The following is a 22,333-nucleotide window of genomic DNA, read 5'->3' on the forward strand; positions in this document are numbered from 1 at the left end:
CCATTAAAGCTCCAACTCTTGGCATTTATGAAAATATGGCTACTAAAAATCAGGCTAGAATTGAAAGGGCGAGACTAATCTGAATAATCCAGTTTTAAAGGGATGCAATCAATTTACAAAACATATTTGAAACAAACTTCTTAGCCTGCTGGAATGTTACTAATAATACCATGAGGATGGGATTTTCAAAGAAGCCAAAGAGAGTGAAGAATTCAAATACCACTGAAACTGAATGAGAGCTGTGTGCCTTAATGCTTCCCTCCCTACTCTACCCCAACCTTAAGCTCCTTTAAAACCATCTCAGTTTAAATGATGCAAGTTGAAATCATTTTAAAAATCCATATTTACTTTTTCAGTTAAGTAAAACTTAGTTAAACCAGGTCTGGATTAACACATCCTTTGCCATAATTCTTACTTTGCTCATTAAATATTTACACTTAAAAGAATAAAACAAACTTAACTAAGTGCAAAGTTTTCAAAGTGCTCTGTAAGAATGTTAAACGTTGAACATGTACGGATCCAGTCCTTATTCAACTGTTACTTCAACACTGTTCACTAATGACTCACATTAACAGAGATCTGAAATGACAATTTCTAATGGGGTGAAAGTCAGTACTTACGCTGAATGCCACTTGTTTGTTACACGGACTTCTGCAAACCTTTGACAACCTTTAGAATCTTAAACAGCATTTGTCTGTCTAAACCTGCATGATAAGTAACCTTAGAATGCTATTTTGTGGTTTAAATGAGGTAAGATTAGATATCTTAATGTACTTAAAGGTCAAGTGAACATGGAAAACTACAATAGCTACTGCACGTACTGAAGAGAAGGTCACATGCATAAAACTACATTAAAATAAAGTTAAAGGTTTCTTTGGTGGAGAAAGCTAGTGCACATTCTCAGTAAATCAGGCCGTTGAACAAATCTTAAAACTTTTCACAAAAATACTCAAAAGGGAATTACTTTACCCTATTATGGATTATTAACTTACAATGTTCAAAATGTGCAAAGTGCCTTCGAGTGCAAAAAAAAAAGTAGAATGTGGCCCAATTAGTCTTATTTCAGACTTAAGACAACAAAGGAGGCAACAACAAAAATGAGAAAAGGGAAGGAAGGGCAGCAATAAGCTTACACAATTACTCAGCAGAGGCTTGTGAGCAGCAGGGTGGACCAAAACAATTTTTTTTTTAAAACGTATGTGATGAAAAATATCTTCTGTGAATCATTTCTTATAGGCATCACAAATGAAGTGGGCATTGGGGGAAATTAGGTCCCAATTCTGCAATGAGCTCTGCTCAGACGTCTGTATATATGAAGCTCAAAGCAGGATCAGGCCCTTAGTGATTAATGAAAATAATGACCTTTGACATTTCAATGGGTGTTTCTATTAAGGATGGTTTAATTATCTGCATTATACTCAATAACTTAAAACGAAGCAAATAAAGTATTGGTCAAATTTAAGGACAACTTGACATAGAGAGACATTCTATACTGTGTGTTTGACTCTTCTTCTCCCCCTCTCCCCCCCCCCCCCAACCATCTAATGAACACAAGGCTCATGAGACAGTTTTCTTATCCCTTAATAGCAGGCAATTACTTTGTTTCCTATACTTTTTATTTAAAAAACACTGTTAATCATTGTTAATAACCCCATTATTTTTCTGGTGATTCCTGAAAATAACTGTGGGTAAGGAGGGCTGTACTGGTATTCTAACGGAGGTCAGAATTTGGCCCTTTACATATAAAACGACGTTTGTATTTCAGTAGCGTCTAAAAGGTCTAACTAAGATCAGGCCCATTGTGCTAGGCACAGTATACTGAGAAAAAAAGACAGTTCAATCTAGACAGACAAAGGGTGAGAGAATGCAACGATTATTATCTCCTTTTTTAGAGATTGAGTGATTTGCCCAGGATCACGCAGGAAGCCTGTTGCAAAGCTGCGAACTGGACCCACAACTCTTGAGTCTCAATTAAGTGCCTTAACAACAGGACTAACTTGCCTCTCATACAAAGAGCTCCAACCAGCTCTGTTCTTGGAAAAAGAAACAGGTTCATTTTTTAAACATATTGTACCTTTCTTTTCATGGAAAATAAAATAGAAAGTATGATTTTAAAAAACAGTAGGTTCTATTTAATTACTGTACTGGAATAATTCAACTCTTTCTGATCAGCTTGTGTGTCATTTAACCAGGATGCTATAAAATATTATGGTTTCTTATGTTGCAGACTTAGGAAAGGGGTTCTTCAAAAAGTCTGTAGTAAAAAAGTCCTATTAAAATATAACCAGGTATAAACGAGATAGTCTAAAGTGTAAGCTGCTGGTATGTACATGCTCTGAAGATTGACTGATATTGTATGGAAAAAAATATCTCACTCACCAAAAGCCCAAATTAGAACCTTTCAACAGTGGCACAGAAACCTAAACATCTAAAGCATTTGGAATGACTGAGCCATGTACTTTCATCATATTTTTATATATATTATACACACAAAAATGATATTAAAAAAAATCTAAAGTTGCAAAGCTAAGCACTCAGAACTCAGGAAATGCCAGAATTAAACGATGCCTGTTCAACCTTAATTCAGTCTCCTTATGTGCATCCATTATGATACAGTCATTAATGATAACACACACTAGTATTTTCAAAGGACTGACTTTGCAACCTGTCCCTTTAAGTAAGTTTGCATGTGACCTTTTCTAAGTTTTTTAAAAAGCGAATTGAAAACAGAAATTCCATAACATGGCATCATACTGACCCCCACCTGGGTCATCAGCAGGGTCAGAACCTACAGATCCACCACACAGCCCTCTGCCTCTTAAGCTAATGGAATAACTGATAGCAGCAATAAATGGTCATCCTCTATATGGCCCAGCCCTAGATGGGCCAAAGATACACACCTTGCCATTGAGTTTCATAGATACACCTCTACCTCAATATAACGCTGTTCTCGGGAGCCAAAAAATCTTACCACGTTATAGGTGAAACCACGTTATATCGAACTTGATTTCATAGAATCATAGAATCTCAGGGTTGGAAGGGACCTCAGGAGGTCATCTAGTCCAACCCCCTGCTCAAAGCAGGACCAAACCCAACTAAATCATCCCAGCCAGGGCTTTGTCAAGCCTGGCCTTAAAAACCTCTAAGGAAGGAGATTCCACTACCTCCCTAGGTAACCCATTCCAGTTCTTCACCACCCTACTAGTGAAAAAGTTTTTCCTAATATCCAACCTAAACCTCCCCTTCTGCAACTTGAGACCATTACTCCTTGTTCTGTCATCTTCTACCACTGAGAACAGTCTAGATCCATCCTCTTTGGAACCCCCTTTCAGGTAGTTGAAAGCAGCTATCAAATCCCCCCTCATTCTTCTCTTCTGTAGACTAAACAATCCCAGTTCCCTCAGCCTCTCCTCATAAGTCATGTGCTCCAGCCCCCTAATCATTTTTGTTGCCCTCCGCTGGACTCTCTCCAATTTATCCACATCCTTCTTGTAGTGTGGGGCCCAAAACTGGACACAGTACTCCAAATGAGGCCTCACCAGTGCTGAGTAGAGGGGAATGATCACATTCCTTGATCTGCTGGAAATGTCCCTACTTATACAACCCAAAATGCCATTAGCCTTCTTGGCAACAAGGGCACACTGTTGACTCATATTCAGCTTTTCGTCCACCGTAACCCCTAGGTCCTTTTCTGCAGAACTGCTGCCCAGCCATTCGGTCCCTAGTCTATAGCAGTGCATGGGATTCTTCCGTCCTAAGTGCAGGACTCTGCACTTGTCCTTGTTGAACCTCATCATATTTCTTTTGGCCCAATCCTCTAATTTGTCTAGGTCCCTCTGTATCCTAGCCCTACCCTCCAGCGTATCAACCACTCCTCCCAGTTTAGTGTCATCTGCAAACTTGCTAAGGGTGCAGTCCACACCATCCTCCAGATCGTTAATGAAGATATTGAATAAATATATCCGGTGGATATTTGATCCACCGGAGCGCGCAGCCCCACCCCCACGGGAGCGCTGCTTTACCGCGTTGTATCTGAATTCGTGTTATATCCGGTGGCGTTATATCGGGGTAGAGGTGTATTTGCTGACAGCAGAGGAATGATGAGACTCAGGAATCTGGGGTTCCATTCCAGGTTCTAAAGGGGAAGGTGCTCTAATGGGCACAGGTTCTTCTGGCCAATCCCCACAAATCTGACCCATTCTGCTCCATCCCCTCCAACCAGTGCTAGTCCAATCCCGTCTCTTCACCACCACTGGCTCCTTGTCCCAGTCCTATTCTCCTTACTTTGCCAGTTCCAGTCTCCTCTCCTCAGACTTCTTATCCAAGTCCCAGTCACTCCCTACTCCTGACTCCTCATCTGATCTCTCTCCCCCACTCTAGCCTCTAATCAACCCTCCCACCCAGGACATGTTCCCAGTCTCCACTGGCTCTCAGTCCCAAACCTCTCACCAGAGTCCTTGTCCAACCTCAGTATTCCCCCGGCTCCTAGTCCGAGTCTCTTTGCCCATCTCCATACCCCAGCTCCTCATCAGATTTGTCTCCCCTCCTCACTTGTTCATACTCAGTCTCTTTGCTCAGACAGTCGCAGTTTCCTCTCATAGTTCCCAGGCTCTTTGTCCCAATCTACTCCCTATCCAGTCCAGCTCTTACCCCTCTGCATTCAAGGTCATGCAGCTTCCCCCTCCATACTGCCTGGGCCCAGCAGGGAGGTCACTGATAGCACATAACACGGTCTCCATGCTCTTAGTTCCAGTGCCCAGGCTTGGACCCAACATGGCTCACAACAGTTCAGAGCTGCAACTGTAGGGAAAATCCTGCTCAGCCCTGGGCTTAAAGCATGCCTACTGTGGATGAAGTTTCCACTGAACATATGCAAACTGCAATTTTTATTCAAAGGTTTATTTGGGTAGAGTTTCACTGTGAAAATGTTGCCAGAATTTTTTTAACATGGTCAAAACAATAGATTTTCCTCTAGCTTTGTTCTCAGAAATGGCTGAACAATTTTGGCTGAAATTAAAAATCAGCCTGAGGTAGACACTTGGCATGGAAAATTTCAGCACAATTAGTTAAAGTCTGGCAAATTTACAAGCAACGGATAACAGGGTCTTACAATGGAAACTACCAGGTACTTTAATAATATATAACAGAAATAAGTAGTAATTCTGGGAATTGTCACCATTGACTCACCAAAGCAGAAACATACACACGTAATCTGATTATATAGGGAGTTATTTTTATGAATTAGTAATATATTCATGCAATGTAGTTAGTTAAAAACAGTATTACTGAGTCAGTGGTTAAAGTTCCTACAATTGCAATTTTCTTATGTTATATAGAAAATTTATATTTATTTGTATCATAAAGGTCTTCCTTTAAAAAGAAGAAACTGCACACCAGAAATATTACAGAAGACTATCAGGGGAAATTGCCCTGAGTTCCTATTGTACCGAGAAAACATCAAGATTTTTCTGGTATGTAGTTGACCTGATTGATCTCTTGAAGCAAGTAAGAGCAACTAATATTCTGTGAGACCATTAGATTCCCAAGAGCTTATCTCAGCAATTCAAGTCACTCAATTCCATTATTATCTGGTGTTAATCTACTGCACTTAATAACAACAGTTTAAGATATTAGCACTGCTTATAAAGAAGGCCTGTTAAAGGAACAGACCAGATTATAGTAATCTTGTTTCTCTAACAAACATATAGTACATAACACTAAAGTTAATCTCTGAAAAGCCAAGATCTTTTTGTTCATTACAGACAATAATTTCTCTGAATAACATACATTCCCTTTCCCTCACACTTCTCCAATCAGAAAAGCAACAGTGACATGGTACAGATTTATTCACGATTAGAATTCCTTAAACTTCGAAGAGCCAAACTGTCAAATGGGCCTTATCCTGGCCTGCATTTGCATTACCAGTGTGTGCACAATCTCTTTTCTCCATGCAGGTGAAGTGTCCTGTATGTGTAGATTTTTCTTGGAACAACTGAGGTTTGTACATGTCAGTTCTATCACCACCATGTGTATGTGACAATTTATGAAGCATAGGTGCAAATATTCAGATAAGTACTGAAATATGCAACATCGTACACAAACAAATTAAAGCCAATTTTTTGCCCCAAATCTCAAGATGAATCCAAAAGATTGTGTTTTTTATTTTAGGTAAATGACAAGTTATTAGTGCCCTTGCCCTTGGAAAATGCCAGAATGCCCAAACATTCTGGAAAAAAGTTTTCTGAGGAAATATCACACTTTTTTTTTCCTGTTTTTGTTTTTATGCAACTATTCAAGAAACCCTTGTGTTCTGAAATGCAGTTGGGCACAGTTTTTGTTGTTGTTTTCAACCCATTTTAACAGGAAAAGGCATTAACTAACTTTAATTTGCTTTGAATGATAACTATCGTGCTATCATGTAAAACTGGTAATGTGTATGTGGTAGGTATGAGATTGACCACAACATGTACACCAGCACTTGGGTAATTCCAGTACTTTTGACCCAGCTCCCCGCACTGGAAGGTGACACGGAGGCTCAGTAACCCAGTTAACAAGCTGCCCTCTCTTCTTCTGGAGGGAGGAGCCAGGTCTGAGGAGTTCCAGAGCTTCCAAAATTCAAATTATATGTAAAAACAAAATAATGACTTTTGTAACACCTAGGGACTTTTCTGCAAAAGTCAGTAAAAACTGAAAATGAAGGGCCTCACTTGCAGTGTACAGGATGTTGAATAGTAACTGTTTTGGGCTACAAGAGGGGAAACAATTAACATGAAAACACCAGGGAAGAAAGATGAATGGGGTCTGTACTAGAATTTCTACCAGATCCAAAGGGGAAGAAATCCTCCCCTAGGCTGCAAAGTGATGGTGAATTTGCTCCCCAGCTGCTACTACAGCTGTATGCACTCTCCTCTAAGGAGGAGAGGAATGGTCGGTGTATCTATGGAGTCACAGGTCCACCAGCCCCCATGTGCTGTGGCTCAGGAATTGCCAATAAAGTACAATCTGATGATGTGCAGATCCCTTTCACAGAGTTTTGAATTTTCCTTGTGCTCTCTCTCATCCCATCATGGAATTGCACCAGTTCCCCTTAGAATTGAGAGCGGGTGTTCAAAAGTACTGGCATGACTTTATTCCCATTAAAGTTGACGGGAATCCAATGGGAGGCAAGCAAACCAATGCTGAACGATTCTGAAACCCACACCCTGTGTAGGGGGAGACACAAAATTTGGCCCCTAACTTTTCAGTGCCTCAGTTTCTCAGTGCATACAACAGGAATAACAACTGTATTTTCCTACCTCACAAGAATATTTTGTGAAGCTAAATTCCTTAATAGTTGCACTTTGAACACCTCAGATGGAAAGTGCTACAGAAATACAGAATATTACGATGTGACCATGTTGCTCAGCCATTTGCACTGTGAATTTTTAGTTAGTCCTGTCATTTACAGCTTTGTGGTTTTGGGGTTGTTTTAAGGTTATGTAGAAAATGCACACATTCTGGAGACCTTTTCAGCCTTTCCTGTTGTTAATCTCTCAATTTTGTTGTGAAAGGTTTTTTGCTTTTTTAAACTGAGTTCAGCTCTAAATGTTACACTAGCCACACAATTCTTGAAAGAAAAAAAACACGCATACTGGAATCTTGAAATAATCCATCTTTCAGTTGTCCCAACATACCTCATACGATAATGGAGCCGGAGTGCTGTCTTGTCATCTATTTTGAAGACATGGTTTGGTGCATACCAGAGTTTTCTACTCTCCTCAAATAGTGCAAAGAGATTGTGGCACAATGGAGATACAGCTGTTAAAAAGAAAAAATAAATTAATGAACTCACAAACTGAAATCTGAACTGCACTTTTGACAGCTCCCAGGAGAGAGAGTGTACTAGTAAAACTGTTCAAAATTCTGTGATTTTAGTTCCTCGGTTTGTTTTGCTAAAACAAAAAACATCCCTTTTCCTTTAGTTGAAGGGCAGGAAAGCAAGTGATGTCACTGTCCCATCTGAGTTTACTAATCCACCACAGGGTTTTCCAACAAAACACTACAGTTGACTTCTTGTTTCTATGTTGTTTGTTTTTAATGAAGACAACCTCCCTTTAAAATACAACAAAAACAGGTTACACTGTCTTCACAGGGATGAAGCCACCTAATTTCTCGGTTTTGGGTTTCCTTGTCAATAAAAGGAGAGTGCACTACCTGGCAGATGTACATCACAGGGGCCCTGTACCTCAGGAAAGCATCTCTACTTAGGACAACACTGAAGCATATGCTGAAGTGTTTCCTGAATTTGGGCCAAATCCTGAGCTTCTCGCTCAGTTTTTACTGAATCCATTCTCAAATAAATGCTTGCCTAATTCCAAAAATATTGAGGAAAATAAATGCTGACTATGCCAAAAGTTATACAATGTGGGGCAGGATACTCACTGCTCTCTCATGTAATCCAGCAGCACTGGAGGCATACTGATGGTATATCACGATAAGGAAGTCTTTTACAACAGAGACTAGCTTCAGAGCCTTACTCAAAAACTAGTATTTCACAAAATGGCAGGCTGACAGCAGCAACAAGGAATTAAAACAAACAGGACTTTTGGACTTATAAATCAGGTGTCTCCTATGGGCCTAGCTATCATAAAAGAAGGTGGAAGGAGGTTCCCTTAGGAAACCCCTGCTTCCTCAATCACACTTTGAAGATTTTGCAACTCTACCTAGATGTGGTTAGAAATTAGACATCAGAAGTTACTGGCAATGGGGACAGTGTGTGTGTTTAGAATAAATACAGAGAGGCATTTGACAGCTTTTAAACTATTAACATAAATAATAAATGAATTTAAGTAGCTGCTGTAATTTATCATAAATGGTTTTCATTAGCAGCCATCTTGAATATATATTTGATGAAGTTTAACCATGAGATTTTCCCTAGCCCCATCCGGAAGAAAGGGTAGAGTAACTAGGTGAAACAGAGGAGGAGAGCGCTGGATGTCTCAACCCCAAAAGGGGGCTAGAGGGGAACCCAACCTTTTTTTATTTTGAAGCTTCAGGGAAACTGAACAGATAGTCATAAATAAGAGCCTGATTAAATGGCCTGAATCTTCCCCTCAAATTAAAGTATGTCGAAATAACTCAGCTGAAGACAGTGGAGTGTAAAACTGGTGTAAGCAAAAAGATAATTGGGCCCTAGTTAAATAGGTCCCAGTTCATCAAAGCACTTTAACATGGGCTTAAATTTCATTGACTTCAATGGCTTACTCATCTGTTTCAGTGTTTTGCTGAACTGAGACCATAATGGAAGATACTGATACACTTGTTGTAAATTTCTATATAACTTGAATTGTGCTTAATTCTAATCTCACTTTACAGTACACTAGTATATTACTAGCATTGTACACACCAGTGACCATACACATGGAAGTGAGAGACGAGGGTGGGGAAAAACAGGTAACAAGATGAGATAAGTATCCGGGAGAGTGGGGAATGGCTATTTTGCCAGTTAGACCAACTGCCATATTCTGAATCTATGTGCTTTGGTATTGCAGAAAGGGTTTCTTAACAGGTTTGCCAACTGGTATGTTACAGTGAAAATAGCCTTGTTTAACTGTGTAATAGGATACCTCTTGAAAAACAGCCTAATCCTGCTCACGTTAAAGTCAATGACAAATGGAAGTTTCAGTGTTGGAGTGAAGGGTCACGGCTTTTTGCCATTCCTCTAGGATCCTTGGATTCTAGGTAAAGTACCGACAGCTCTTCTGCAGAGGAAAGTCTCATTCTCCCTTCTCCCCATGAAATAATCAGAAAAGAATTCCACAAGAGGTCCCTTAAAGTTTTCTAGCCCTGACCCTACCCCATGAATATTTTTGCATTACCAGAGAGGGATGAATTTATTTATGATACATTTTGTCTTAATAATAGCTGAATACTGCAACACTCACAGCACTTCTGGGCAGCTTCAATGCACAGGTTTTCTGCTGTATACTCGCCACTGGTGTACCGAATGGGAGGCTTCTCTTGCAAATAGAATAATATTTCCAATCCTTGCTCTTGAGCTTCTGTGGTCACTTCGCTTTTTTTTGAGTTTCTCAGTTTTGCACAGAAAGCCATGGCTTTGCAATCTTCTTTTACATTTAGATACTGCATTCAGAGAGGAAACAAATTCACAGAGAAAACGTGATGACAAGTTTGATATTTCACTCAAAGCTGAAGCCACATTCAGGTCTCAGGCTGGGGTGCTAAGATCGAGGTTTTTGTTCAGGCCCAACAAGTGAAAATTATTTCATTATCTCTTAAGTAGGCTTCTGAATATATTTATGGTTTCTCAACCTTTTCAGTTTGGTGATCCCTTATTAAAATATAAATAGTAGTAAAATAATGTATCAATGGCAACAATGCTCCTGCCCCATACATTGAAGTTTTGATCTCCACAAAGTTATTTTGGAAATTTTATTTTCTTTGCTTTAGAATTGTAATAAAATTTTCAATGTCTTGCAACACTCCCATTCCCAATTACCTTTAGTAACACCATCCTGAGATCACAACCTACTGGCTAAAAAATAATATAGATTTATTTTTAGATGCCTTAAAGAAATTGACTAACTTACTTTTTCAGCTGAATGTTAAAAGCAGCTAAAGCAACTACATGTTTGTAACACACTTTTCTTCCTTTTCTTAGACTTGATGTGCCATACTAAAATGGGCACTGCTTTTTCCACCTCTCAAAATGTAACATTAGCACTAGACAGTTTTAATGCAATGTCCTTAAGATTGGAATGTGCTACATATGCAAACTTGACAAAATCAGGAATAGCAACTTGCATTATGAACACTGTTTGGAAGGAAACAGCAATAGTAGAGTTGGACTGGCAAAAAAAACAGGTTTTATTTGGGGATGGGGATGAGGGGGTGAGTTCTAAATGAATGTGTCTACTGAAGTCTAATTCCATTTCAAATGAAAGCCAAAAAACATAGCCTCCATAAGTATTTCATTTAAAAAAGAACAACACACCTGCATTTATCTGAATGTCTGGTCTTCCAAAACAGGAGAATGGATTTTCTTCAAATTTTCCAGAAGCAATTCAACCCTGTCTGGGAACAAGGAAAAGAAATGTCAACTCAAAAGGGAGCTGTTTTGAGGAGTTTTATAAGCCACATAATATATGGACATTCAACCAACTGCATTGAATGAGAATCTTTCCACTGACTTCAATGAAAGTCCCATCTCAAATATAACTATTAAAAAACAGCTAGGAGCATATCCTAGACATTTTGTGGACCTGGTGCTCCCATTAGAGCCCATGGAGCTCTGGTTGCATCAACTAATCATTTACAAACCCAAAAACCAAGAGACCCTGCCTCATCTCTTATTTATTACTTGTATTTTGGTAGCACCCAAAATGTTCTTGATGCTGTCAATTCTTCCTCGCTCTGAAGAGTCTAATATTCAAGCAGCCTTTATCCTATGCTCCACCTCCTTAGTGTATTTTTTAAGCAAGTCTCTTCTCTTTTTGTTTTTGATCTCTCCACAGTAGATTTCAACTCCATCCTTCTCTCTCGTTTTCTGTCTCTATAATCACTTTTTCTTCTTTAGGGTGTTCTAATTTCACTTAATCTTGCTTTTTTTTTTAACCTTACCCTCCAATCATAACCCTTCTCTCTTCTTCTTTCGACCTGAAAAAAATTACAAAGGTTTCCCCATCCATTTTTCTCCCATTCCTCCAAAATCTGCCTTTTTTCTCTCCCCCTTATACTTTCAGTTCTTATCCTCTTCTCCAGTTTCCCCCATCTCCAGTCTCTACAGTTTTCCTCCCACAGTTCTCCTTTCCTTCTCCTTCTTACCAAGTTATTCTCTTCATGAAAAAAATCCTCCCCCAATTCTCACTGGACTCTTATCACCCTTCCTTCCAATTGGCATCTGGAATCCTCTCCCTTACTGTGAAGAGCCCTATAGATCATGGAGCTGCTCTTCGTAACAAAATTCAGCTGTGCAGCACTTAAACAGCAGAGAGATGACTAATGTGTACTGAGAGAGAAGGGAAGCAGGTGCTGCTGCTGCAGGGAAGCTTGCATCACAGCAGCCCCAGTGGGACAGGTGACTAAAGGTGGGATTCACAAGAGGGACACTGTTATGCTCAGCATTGCAGCACCTAACCTTTAGGTACCCTTGTTGCCTAGTAGAGTTCACAGCCCTGTGTTAGGTATCCAGGCTCCCTATACAATGCATGGGAGAGTTAGGTGCCTGAGAAGGGGATTCACAAAAGCCAGCATGTTGAGCAGGGAGCTACCTAAAATACCCAATAGAAAATGCAGAGGAGAAGGGTGTGGCCTAAGCCCCACCTCTCAAAGGAACTTAGGTGCCTAGCTCCACTCCAGTTTCACAGTGATGAACCATCTCCTGGAGTTAGGTACCTAAGGCAGTTCAACACTTTTTCAAGAAATACCAAGGAAGCAGAGGTGCCCCCCCCCTTAACCCAATAGTTAGAACACTTACCCAGGAGGTGGGAGACCCAGGTTCAACCCTCCTCCCTGCCTGATGGGAACCAGGGATTTGAACTTGGGTCTCCCACCTCCTGGGTGAGTACTCTACCCTCTAGAGTATAAGGGCATCACCACCACACCTCATGCTCCCCCTCACTTGTGCCAGCTTGGGTGGGAGGGGAGGTTAGACATGTTCTCAGAACATCTACTGGATCAGGCCCAGTGGTAAAGACAGGTGTTCTCCCAGCTAATCTGCCAATCCCATGATTAAGATGTCAAACTCCTGGATAGTAACAGGATTTAGGCAGATGCATAAATGTCCAGTTGCTAAAATACAGCCACCTTGGAGACTTTAACAGCAGAAACTTAGGTGCCTAGCAAATTTAAGGACTTACAGGGTTAGGTGGCAACTGAGCAGGGGGGTTGTAAATGCCAGTGGTGCCTAAATACTGGATTTAGGTGCCTAAATCCCCCTTGTAAATCCCACCTTAAATGTCTCACTTTGCCAGCCAGAACCTCTGGGTCTGTCCCTGTAAACTGGGATGTCCAGACAACGTTGGTGCACAAAGAACCCTAAAGTAGATGAAATTTCTGGCAAGCAAAAATAAAAACTGAAAATCCTTAAGTGGACTGTGCAGAATACAGGAAGTTACTCAAGTGAGTGAACATCAAATGCAGGGATTATATTTATTTCTGAAGAATTTCATTGAGCAAGGAACTGAGCCAGTGATTTCTGTGGCCTAAACCAGTAGGGCTGCTCTCTGAATTGAAGGAGAACTTGCTTCTTTTATAAGAATTATATAAGCAACAGTTTGGTGCATAAAAGGCTCATGTATTTCCCCAGCCATTCTTTCCTGTGGCAATCTCCAAAGGCAACTTCAGCATTTTGGGGGTGGCCTATAAAATAATTCCTATTCTCAAGGTAACAGACTTCTGTTCACCACATCACATCATTATCCATGGTGCTGGCCATAAGAAGATCCTTCCACTTGTGTCCGGCATTTCCTCTAAACGCTCACTTGAGCTAAAAGATCATTCTTTTTGCTGCAGCAGTATTAGAGCTCAATTCTATACCACAGACTTTAATGTAACTTGGTATCCCTTACAGCTTTAGTTCCAACACACACCTGAGCAACTTGGACAGTCTATCTAGTGCATCTTCCTTTGTATTTGGAAGTGGCTAGCAAATTTTGAATACTACCAAATATAAATATGCAAAATGGCAATGTAGCACACATTAGCAAGTAAATCACAGGCACCCGCCATTCACAAACCTTGCTAATTCCTAATTAGAGTTTCCAGACACATCCCTGACTAACAACAAGGTTTTGATAAAGGAAAATAATGGAGAAGATTACTGGGATCTACAAAGAAGCCAATAATTATTTCTGCACAGAAAGACAGAATTTAAATGCAAGGATTTTAATAGGGCAACTCACCTAATGATAAAGACTCACTTTACGATAAGACTCCCTCATAACCGGGGTATACTCTATTTTAATATGTTTGTGAAGCCATAAAATTAAAAATTCTGACAAGCGCATACATAATGAATCATAAAAATTGTACCGCAGCTTTAAAATGTGAAAGGAAAATAAAAAGCCTATCCTGGTTTCTTGTAAATCTTATAATAAGTCAGAACTATTGCTTTTCAACTCACTGCTCTTTTGCTACACTTAACTCATAATTCTTGTTTCCAATTATAGTAACAATTCCAGGAATACCAAAGAACCGTAAGTGCTGTTTCATTTACAATAAACTTCTGGAGACAATCAATCTCTGCTCAATAACTTAGCTTTTATTATATAGTCTTCTTGATATTATTGCATTCGGTACCAAAATTCATTTTTTTAAAATACGTTTTGAAAGAAAAATGATGTAAAATCATTTAAAATCCACACTCTACATTTCAAGCGTCTTTCGTATGCCTTCATTAAGAATATATACTGTCATTGCTATAACAGTTGTGTTATGTACACCAATACAATGAAAGAATTAAAACACTTTTGGGGTACATTTTGGATTAACTAAATGCTTCCCCACCACATGAAAGGTAAAGATGTCAGCCCTAACACACAGTGCTGGCTCACTGGGGGTAGGGCTGGAGGACCAATGCTTTCTCCAGCCAACAGCACACATTTTTTGTTGAGAGTAGCTGCTACTGGCAATCATAATCCTAGGACTGGCTAGTAGCCAGCCCAGTAATGATGACTCTATATGCTGGTAGTGGCAGCCCTTTTCTACTCCACCTCCTGCTGCCTTACCGCTGTGTACATGCGATTGTTCCAGTACACCACAACTGGTAGAGTTCTGCTTAGGTAAAGACCAAGGTTTAGCTGCCACTACTCCATCTCACTTTCACTATAGTGATACTAGAGTCTTGGCTGAGGAAGAACTTCCACTATAATCCTTTGACTGGAGGAGGGCATTCTGTGCCAAAAATTAAAAATGCTGCACCAAAAAAATTCTGTGCACAGTATTTTAAAATTCTGCAAATTTTATTTATCAAATAAACGTGGAGGCTCCAGTATGGCAGGCCACTGGCTGCAGAGAGGTGGGAGATCACTGTGTAGCTCCTCCAAGGACACGGACTCAGCGGTGAGGCTGCACCCAAGTCTGACACAGGACCGGGCCTGCCTCAGAAACACTCCAGGGCCCTGCCTCTCTGTGCCAAGTGCACCAGGTGTGGGCAGGCAGGCTCAGCCCAGCAGGATCCGAGTGCGAAGGGGCTTAGTGTGGGTGGATCCAGGTGTGGGTTGAGAGGGTTCGATGTGGGGCAATCTGAGTGCGGGTGGCTCAGTGGGGGATCCAGGTGCAGGGGGGATCTGGATGCACAGGGGCTTGTTGGGGGGGTTCTGGGTGCAACAGTAATGGGACTCTGCAGGGGGGTCCAGGCAAAGGTGACTGGGGCTCAGTGTGGGGAGGGTCTGGATGTGGGGGAGATAGAGCTCGGCAGGAGGGTGTATGGGGGGGTCCAGATGAGGCTGATTGGGGCTCAGTGGGGTGGGGATCCGGGTGGCTCGTCGGGATGGTATTGGTGCTGGGGGAGTGGGGTTCATCGGGGGGGTAGTGGAGGAGGTTCTGAGTGCAGGGAGGTGAGGTGAGGCAGGAGGGTCTGGGTACGAGGAGGTCTGAATGCCCAGCGGTTGGGCAGATGGGGGAGCAGCTCCCTATACAGGGATCCCTCCCCCTGCAGCTGAGCAGCAATGGGTGTAGGAAGTGGGGGTGAGGGAGGAGTTTGCAGAGCTTCCTTCAGCCAGGGGAGGAATCTGACCAGGCCCCAGATGCCATGCAAGGGAAGAAGTCGTCCTGTCCTCCCCAGCCCAGCTGGGACTAGTAGCTGAGCCTGACGCAAGGTAGGATCCACCAGCTAGGTCTTCCCCAGTCCTGCCTCCTGCCCCACGGGGATTTACTGCTCTGTCGGCTGCCCTGGGCTCCTGAAACATATTGCTGGGGAGGGTCACATGACCGCTCTTGTGGCTTCTCTTTGCTTCCCCGTCAGAAAGTCATTCTTCTGTGGGGAAGCAAAGAAATCTGCAGGGGACATAAATTCTGTGCATGCCCAATGGCACAGAATTCCCCAAGGAGTAGAATACTATCATAGACCAGGACCTCACTGTGCTAGGTGCTGTGCAAAAAAAAAAAAAAAAGACAGCTCCTTCCCCAAAGAGCTTACAATCTAAGTGTGGGTTACAATAATAATTGTGTACACACGTGTGCATATATATTGTGTGCCTGCAACTTTCAGATTCTAGATCTAATTCTTTTTGACCAAGGAAATGACATAAACAGATCTGGGACCCATAGCAAGTTTATTATGATGCACTTGTCATCTCCAGACTGGCCTACGGCTGAGGTGGACCCTGAAAGTTTCTTCAGAAGCTGCAACTAGTGCAGCATGCAGAGGCCCACTATCTAAATAGTGCAGACTAAGAAGAAATCACACACACAGTGTCAGTCAAACTCTATGTCTACTCCAAAGTCCTCCTCTCAACCTTTAAAACTACGGCCCAGCTATCTTAATGATTGCCTCACTCTGCTCCCCACATCATCTGCTATGCCTAGTGACTATAATGCTACCAGACATTTGTGATGTTCAGTCCTAGGGTATTTCCAATGACAAGTCAGTAGTTAACAGAACAATCATGTTTATGGAGACAGGCTGACAAACCGGCAGCTGCTAAAGATAGTCTCAAAGATGAAATGGGGCATGCCCACCACAAACAGTGGTTTTGCCTGGAGATCCAGGTGTGCTTGTAATGAACCGAGGACCCCCTACTTGTATGTTTGTTTTTTTAATTAGACCCATTGTTTGGAGCCATTCCTCAATCCATGAGCTCCACTTGCTTCACTTTCCGTAGCCTGTCTGAATCAGAACTGGGCTTAAGCCAGCCAAAGTTCGGCTCAAGGTCCAACTTTTTAGGCTGTTTTGATCCAGGGGGTAGATTAATCTCATTATAAATAACAGAAGCCAGCCACAACGTGTAGATGTAAATTTCCCGGACAGTTTTTTGTTCGGGAAATTTTCTGTTTTTTAAATATTACCCTCTTGAAGGCTTCACAATTTTATATTAAGATTTCTTCTATGGTATTCTTACAATCTGTTAAAAATATTTATCAAAGTCTGAAATAAAACCTGCCATATTAATAACCTAGTGCCAAGAAAACAACCAAAAGTAATATTTGAGCAACAGCAACAAAAGTCATAACCCTTGCTACCAGCAGCACATGCAGGAGTGTGTATGGGCATGGTGGTAAGCCTTGGGATTTTCGCAAAATGGGACCCTAGCGGTTAAAAATATACGGCCTTTCAACCAGACCCACTAATGCCTGCTAAAAAACTCCAAGAAACATTCCATTTAGAATCAAATCCGGCTATGTCAAATTTTTCTGTATTTCTGATTCCTAACTTATTACTACAAATATTTGTATGAAAATTGGTTTCTCAAGAGTTCACTGGCTCGTGCTGGCTATTTCATCTCTATCTGAAAAATCGTATTTCCTTCTGTGGCTTCATAATCATTTTCACACACCAGCTCTTTGTCAAGTCACAATAGTAGATAATGGACTATATTCTACTCTGCTACAGTTACATATGTCTAAACCATATGTGAATGGATTCCACAGGAGTGAAAGAGGAGAATCTGACCACTTCACTACAGGTGTGGAATAAGAATGAGAAGCAGAAGTATTCTGAAAAACAGAAGTCGTGTCTTTGTGCAGCAATACAGTATGAGAAAAAGAAATACAGAAAACATAACTAGTTATGTAATATTTCTAGCAGAATGTTGTTTGAGAATTTTTCATGAAAGGTGACAAAGTAGAACTGGTCAGAAAATGGGTTTTCCTGTCAATAGTTTAACCTTTTTGTTAAAAAAAAAAACAAATTCTCTTTTTTTTTTTGACAAGAAGTAAAATTTTTCCATGGAAAGACAATACTTGTGAAAAACTATTTAATCAAAAACTGAAGTTTCCTTCGAAAAGCACTTTTGATGGAAAATTTTCAACGAGTCCTATAACCTGGTCACTCAGTTCCAGACTAATTTATAGCCACACATTACATTTTGGGTCATCTTGAAGAATTTTAATGACAATATTCTTATTACATGAATTCTATGAAATTTAAATATGTTCAAAATTCTTATGGAATTTACTATTTTCTGCAACTATGCTGCTTGCTCCTTAATTAGAAATAGCAAGAAGCATAGAATTCCTCAAAAAAAGGTTAATCTAAATATTTACCCATTACTCTGTTTAAAAAAACAAACAAACTTAAGTTGGTCTACACAAGCAGGTTGCACCAGTTTAACCACATCTGTTTAGTTCACTGATGCAACTTTTTTCATACAGACAAGGCCCTAGTGAAATTATGACATCCAAGCGATGGGAAGTAGAGGAACAAAAGAAAGGGATTCTAAATGCCAAACTGTTTAAAACTTCTTTGTTTGTGGTTTCTGAACTTTACAGGAGTTTTGCTCTAGTAAGGTCCGGAGGGACTTTACTTAACTCTAATACTTAATGAACACAATCTATTGGTTAAAGATTTAACCCTTCCACATCTTCAATTGAGTTGTGAGATCTCCCACCAAGAAGTCCATCAGCAAAACCAGGGAAGACCAGACTTAACATTCCTTATATTTCTAAGAAAAAAAACACCCACCCCACTACCCGCTGTTTTTTGTTTTTTAGAAAGCCTTTCAAGACTTCTATATACAAAAAAGGCATAACGCAAATGTTTTTAAAAATTCTTTGCAGATCTCTCCTTGAACCAGAAACAAGCAGCCAATGAATTTATTGGAAGGAATGGAGTGGGAAATGAATGGAAAGCTTAGGCCTTGCCTACGTTCCAGACTTCTGTTGGCATAGCTATGTGATCAGGAGTGTGAGGTGATATGATCCCTGACCGATACAGCTGTCCCAGCAGAAGCCCCTAGTATAGGTTCAGTTATATCAGTAAAATTGCACTTTACGGGTATGGCTTGTTTTGCTTGGGAGATGATGGAATATGCTATACTTACAAAAGCACAGTTTGGTTAGCATAAATTGCATCCACACTAGGAGTTCTGCCAGGATCATATACTCGTATTCCTAGTCCAGTAAAGAGCTCCTATTGTAGACATGGTCTTAGACAGATATCTCCTGTGGGGGAGGTGGGAAGGCAAACATTTGGGGGCTGACCCTACAGTCCTTACTAGGGCAAAACTCCCATAAAGTTCAAAAAGTCTTTCCTCTAATTAAGGAAATGCAGATCAGGTGCCTAACTGGAAAACTAGAAGAAGGATTTTGGGAGAGATTTTGATATGTTGAAAGTCAATGGGACCTGTTCCCTAACTTTCTTAAGCACTACTGAAAATCCCAGTTTATGGCTCAAATGTAAGTATGGAAGTTAGACCATCTAGATCAGGGGTTCTTGCAATAATTTTTTTGGTGGCCACTTTTTCCTAAAATTATTAACTTTAGGAAAAATAAATAAAGTAATGTGCAAATATATACATCCAAATCATTGTAATATATTTATGTAAGGTTTGGGGATTTTTTTGCAGATTCAATAATTAAAATCATGCACAGTTCTCTCTATTTTTTGACTGGACCTAACAGAATAGAAACACAAATAAGGTGCTTTGCACGTTCTTGTCTTTTTTATTATTGCTTCTTTTGCTTTTTTGGTAAAAGTGGTTGTTTGTATAACTATTCTGAAGTAAATTTAAAAAGGCTTTTACGTAATAGAAATCCAAATAATAATGAAAAACATATCTGGGTGGCTTGGGTCTGGGAAAGGGAGGGGAGGCACGCTACAGCTGCAGCTGGCCCAGGGCTCTTCCAGGCAGGTGGGGGGGCTCGGGGCTTCAGCCAGCCCAGGGTTCCTCCAGTTGCGGGGGGGGGGGGGGGGGGGGGGCGCTCAGGGCTTCTCCGGGCGGGGCGTTTGTGGCTTCAGGTGCAGTGGGTCTCGGGGCTCCAGCTGCGGGGGGGGGGGGGGGGGGGGGAGTGCACGCAGAAGGGGTGCAGTCGGGGGCTAGCCTCCCCAAAGAGGGGCTCCACTGCCCATGTGCCTACTGCTCACCTCCTCACTCCCCACCCGCCACTCACCTCCCGTGTCCCTCCTCACTTCCCCCACTCGCCTCCTCACTTCCCATGTCCCTCCTCACTCCCCCACCCGCCGCTCGCCTCCTGTGTCCCTCCTCACTTCCCCCACTCGCCTCCTCACTTCCCATGTCCCTCCTCACTCCCCCACCCGCCGCTCGCCTCCTGTGTCCCTCCTCACTTCCCCCACTCGCCTCCTCACTTCCCATGTCCCTCCTCACTCCCCCACCCGCCTCTCGCCTCCCGTGTCCCTCCTCACTTCCCCCACTCGCCTCCTCACTTCCCATGTCCCTCCTCGCTCCCCCCACCCGCCACTTGCCTCCTCACTCCCCTGCTTGCAGCCATACCCCCCTGCCTGCCTTGTCACCCTGCTGCTGGCTCACCATTCACCTCCTTACTTCTCTGCTAGCCCCCTCCCCACCCCGCCAGTCACCTCCTCACTGCTCTGTTCGCAAACAGACCCCCACTCACCCTCCTCACCTGCTGCTGGCTCACCACTCACCTCCTCACACATACCCCTGCTCAACTCCTCACTCCCCTGCTCATAGCCAGTCGTTCCCCCACCCTTCGCCCACTCACCCTGTGGCTGGCTCACCACTCACCTCCTCACTCCCCCACCCGCCTCCTTACTCCTCCACTAGGGGCCCCCCCGCCACTTACCTCGCCACCCTCCCACCCCCCGTCCGCCTATCTCTTCACCCCAGCCCCACTCGCCTCCTCACAGCCAGACCCACACCCACCCTCCTCACCCTGCTACTGGCTCGCTGCTCACCTCCTTACTCCTCCACCAGGGCTCCCCTGCCACTCACCTCTTGCCTCCTCACCCCCCACCCACCGCTCGCTTCACTGCTTGCTTCCTCATCCCCCCCGCCAGCTGCTCGCCTCCTAACACACACCCCTGATCAACTCCTCACTCCCCTGCTCACAGCCAGTTCGCTCACCCTGCTGCTGGCTCGCCGCTCGTCTCCTCGCTCCCCCACCAAGCCCTCCTGCTCGCCTCGCCACTTGCCTCCTCACCCTTGCTGCTCGCCTTTTCACCCTCTCCATGCCACCTTGTCTTGCTCCTTAAGCACTGTGTGTCCCACCTGTGTCTCCAGAGAGGCGGCGCATGCAGGAGCAACAGGGGGGAAGGGGAGGGGCTGATGCTCCCCCACACACACTGCATGGGAAACTGCCGTGGCCGCAGGGAAACCCCCTGGTGGCCGCATGAGGCCACGGTGGCCGCATCTGAGAAATGTTAGTCTAGATGAAGTTCTGGATCGGCCACAGACTTCCTGTGAGATGCAGGACAAGCTGCTTAACATCTCTCTACCTCAGTTTTTCAATCTTTAGAAGTGTGATTCAGTAGAACCTCTGATTTATGAACACCAGAGTTAAGAACTGACCAGTCAACCACGCACCTCTTTTGGAACTGGAAGTACGTAATCAGATAGGAGAGACCAAAAAAAGCAAACACTGTACAGTATAATATTAAATGTAAACTACTAAAAAAATAAAGAGGAAGCTTAAAAAAGATTTGACAAGGTAAACTTTCTGTGCTTGTTTAATTTAAATTAAGATGGTTACAAGCAGCATTTTTCTTCTGCATAGTAAAGTTTCAAAGCTGTATTACGTCAGTGTTCAGTTGTAAACTTTTGAAAGATCAACCATAACATTTTGTTCAGAGTTACAAACATTTCAGAGTTATGAACAACCTCCATTCCTGAGGTGTTTGTAACACTGAGGTTCTACTGTATGCTTATTTTGCAGTTTTGAGAGTGGTAATACAGTACCATTTGCATAGTATTTTGACTCTGATGCAAAGCACTACAGAAATTCTAATTGGGTAGGATTATGAGAAGATGAGAACCAAGATGGCTTGAGGACACAGTTTACAGGATCTGTCCACTCTAATCCCACTTGAAATTACTACAGTGCATTAAATTGTGTGTGATTTTTGTTGTGAATTTTGCTTCCATTGTTTTACTACTAGTGGCACTGGTACAAAAATAAATAGTAGTATTTTTAAACAATCACATGGATCCTACTACTAACTCCTTATGTAATATTCTGATCAGTTGGTTGCTGGGGATGTTACTATCCTGTCAAACAGGTCTGAGTACAAATGAGGGTAAGAACCAAGATAAACTCTTCAGAAAAAAAGAGCCCATTTTCATGGGCAAAAGTCACTAAAATGAAGGGAGAGGAAAATCCCAGATAGTATTTGACAGAGATAGCATTGTTTCTAAGGAAGTTTTTCAAAAATTTCTTTTTAACATAAAGTTAGAGCATGTTAGAGCATGTTTGTGTT

The 22,333-nt window shown here is 42.1% G+C and overlaps 1 protein-coding gene across 3 annotated transcripts in view; it reads right to left on the minus strand.

The window, feature by feature from the left end:
- The window catches only part of JAK1 (Janus kinase 1), a 101,123-nt gene that overhangs the window by 36,911 nt on the left and 41,879 nt on the right, over positions 1-22,333 (minus strand). The window contains exons 2-4 of one of the 3 annotated variants that reach the window (XM_045026821.1): positions 10,994-11,069; positions 9,924-10,122; positions 7,674-7,797 (exon numbers count right to left, since the gene is read on the minus strand). In XM_045026821.1, the coding sequence (XP_044882756.1) occupies positions 7,674-7,797; positions 9,924-10,122; positions 10,994-10,999 (329 nt within the window). In that variant the 5' untranslated portion in view covers positions 11,000-11,069. Of the gene's footprint in view, positions 1-7,673; positions 7,798-9,923; positions 10,129-10,993; positions 11,074-22,333 lie in introns of those variants that run through there. The other 2 variants (XM_045026819.1, XM_045026820.1) reach the window with 2 other exon arrangements.

This window comes from Mauremys mutica, chromosome 8 (genome assembly GCF_020497125.1).
Source record: "Mauremys mutica isolate MM-2020 ecotype Southern chromosome 8, ASM2049712v1, whole genome shotgun sequence".
In the NCBI taxonomy this organism is placed as follows: domain Eukaryota; kingdom Metazoa; phylum Chordata; order Testudines; family Geoemydidae; genus Mauremys; species Mauremys mutica.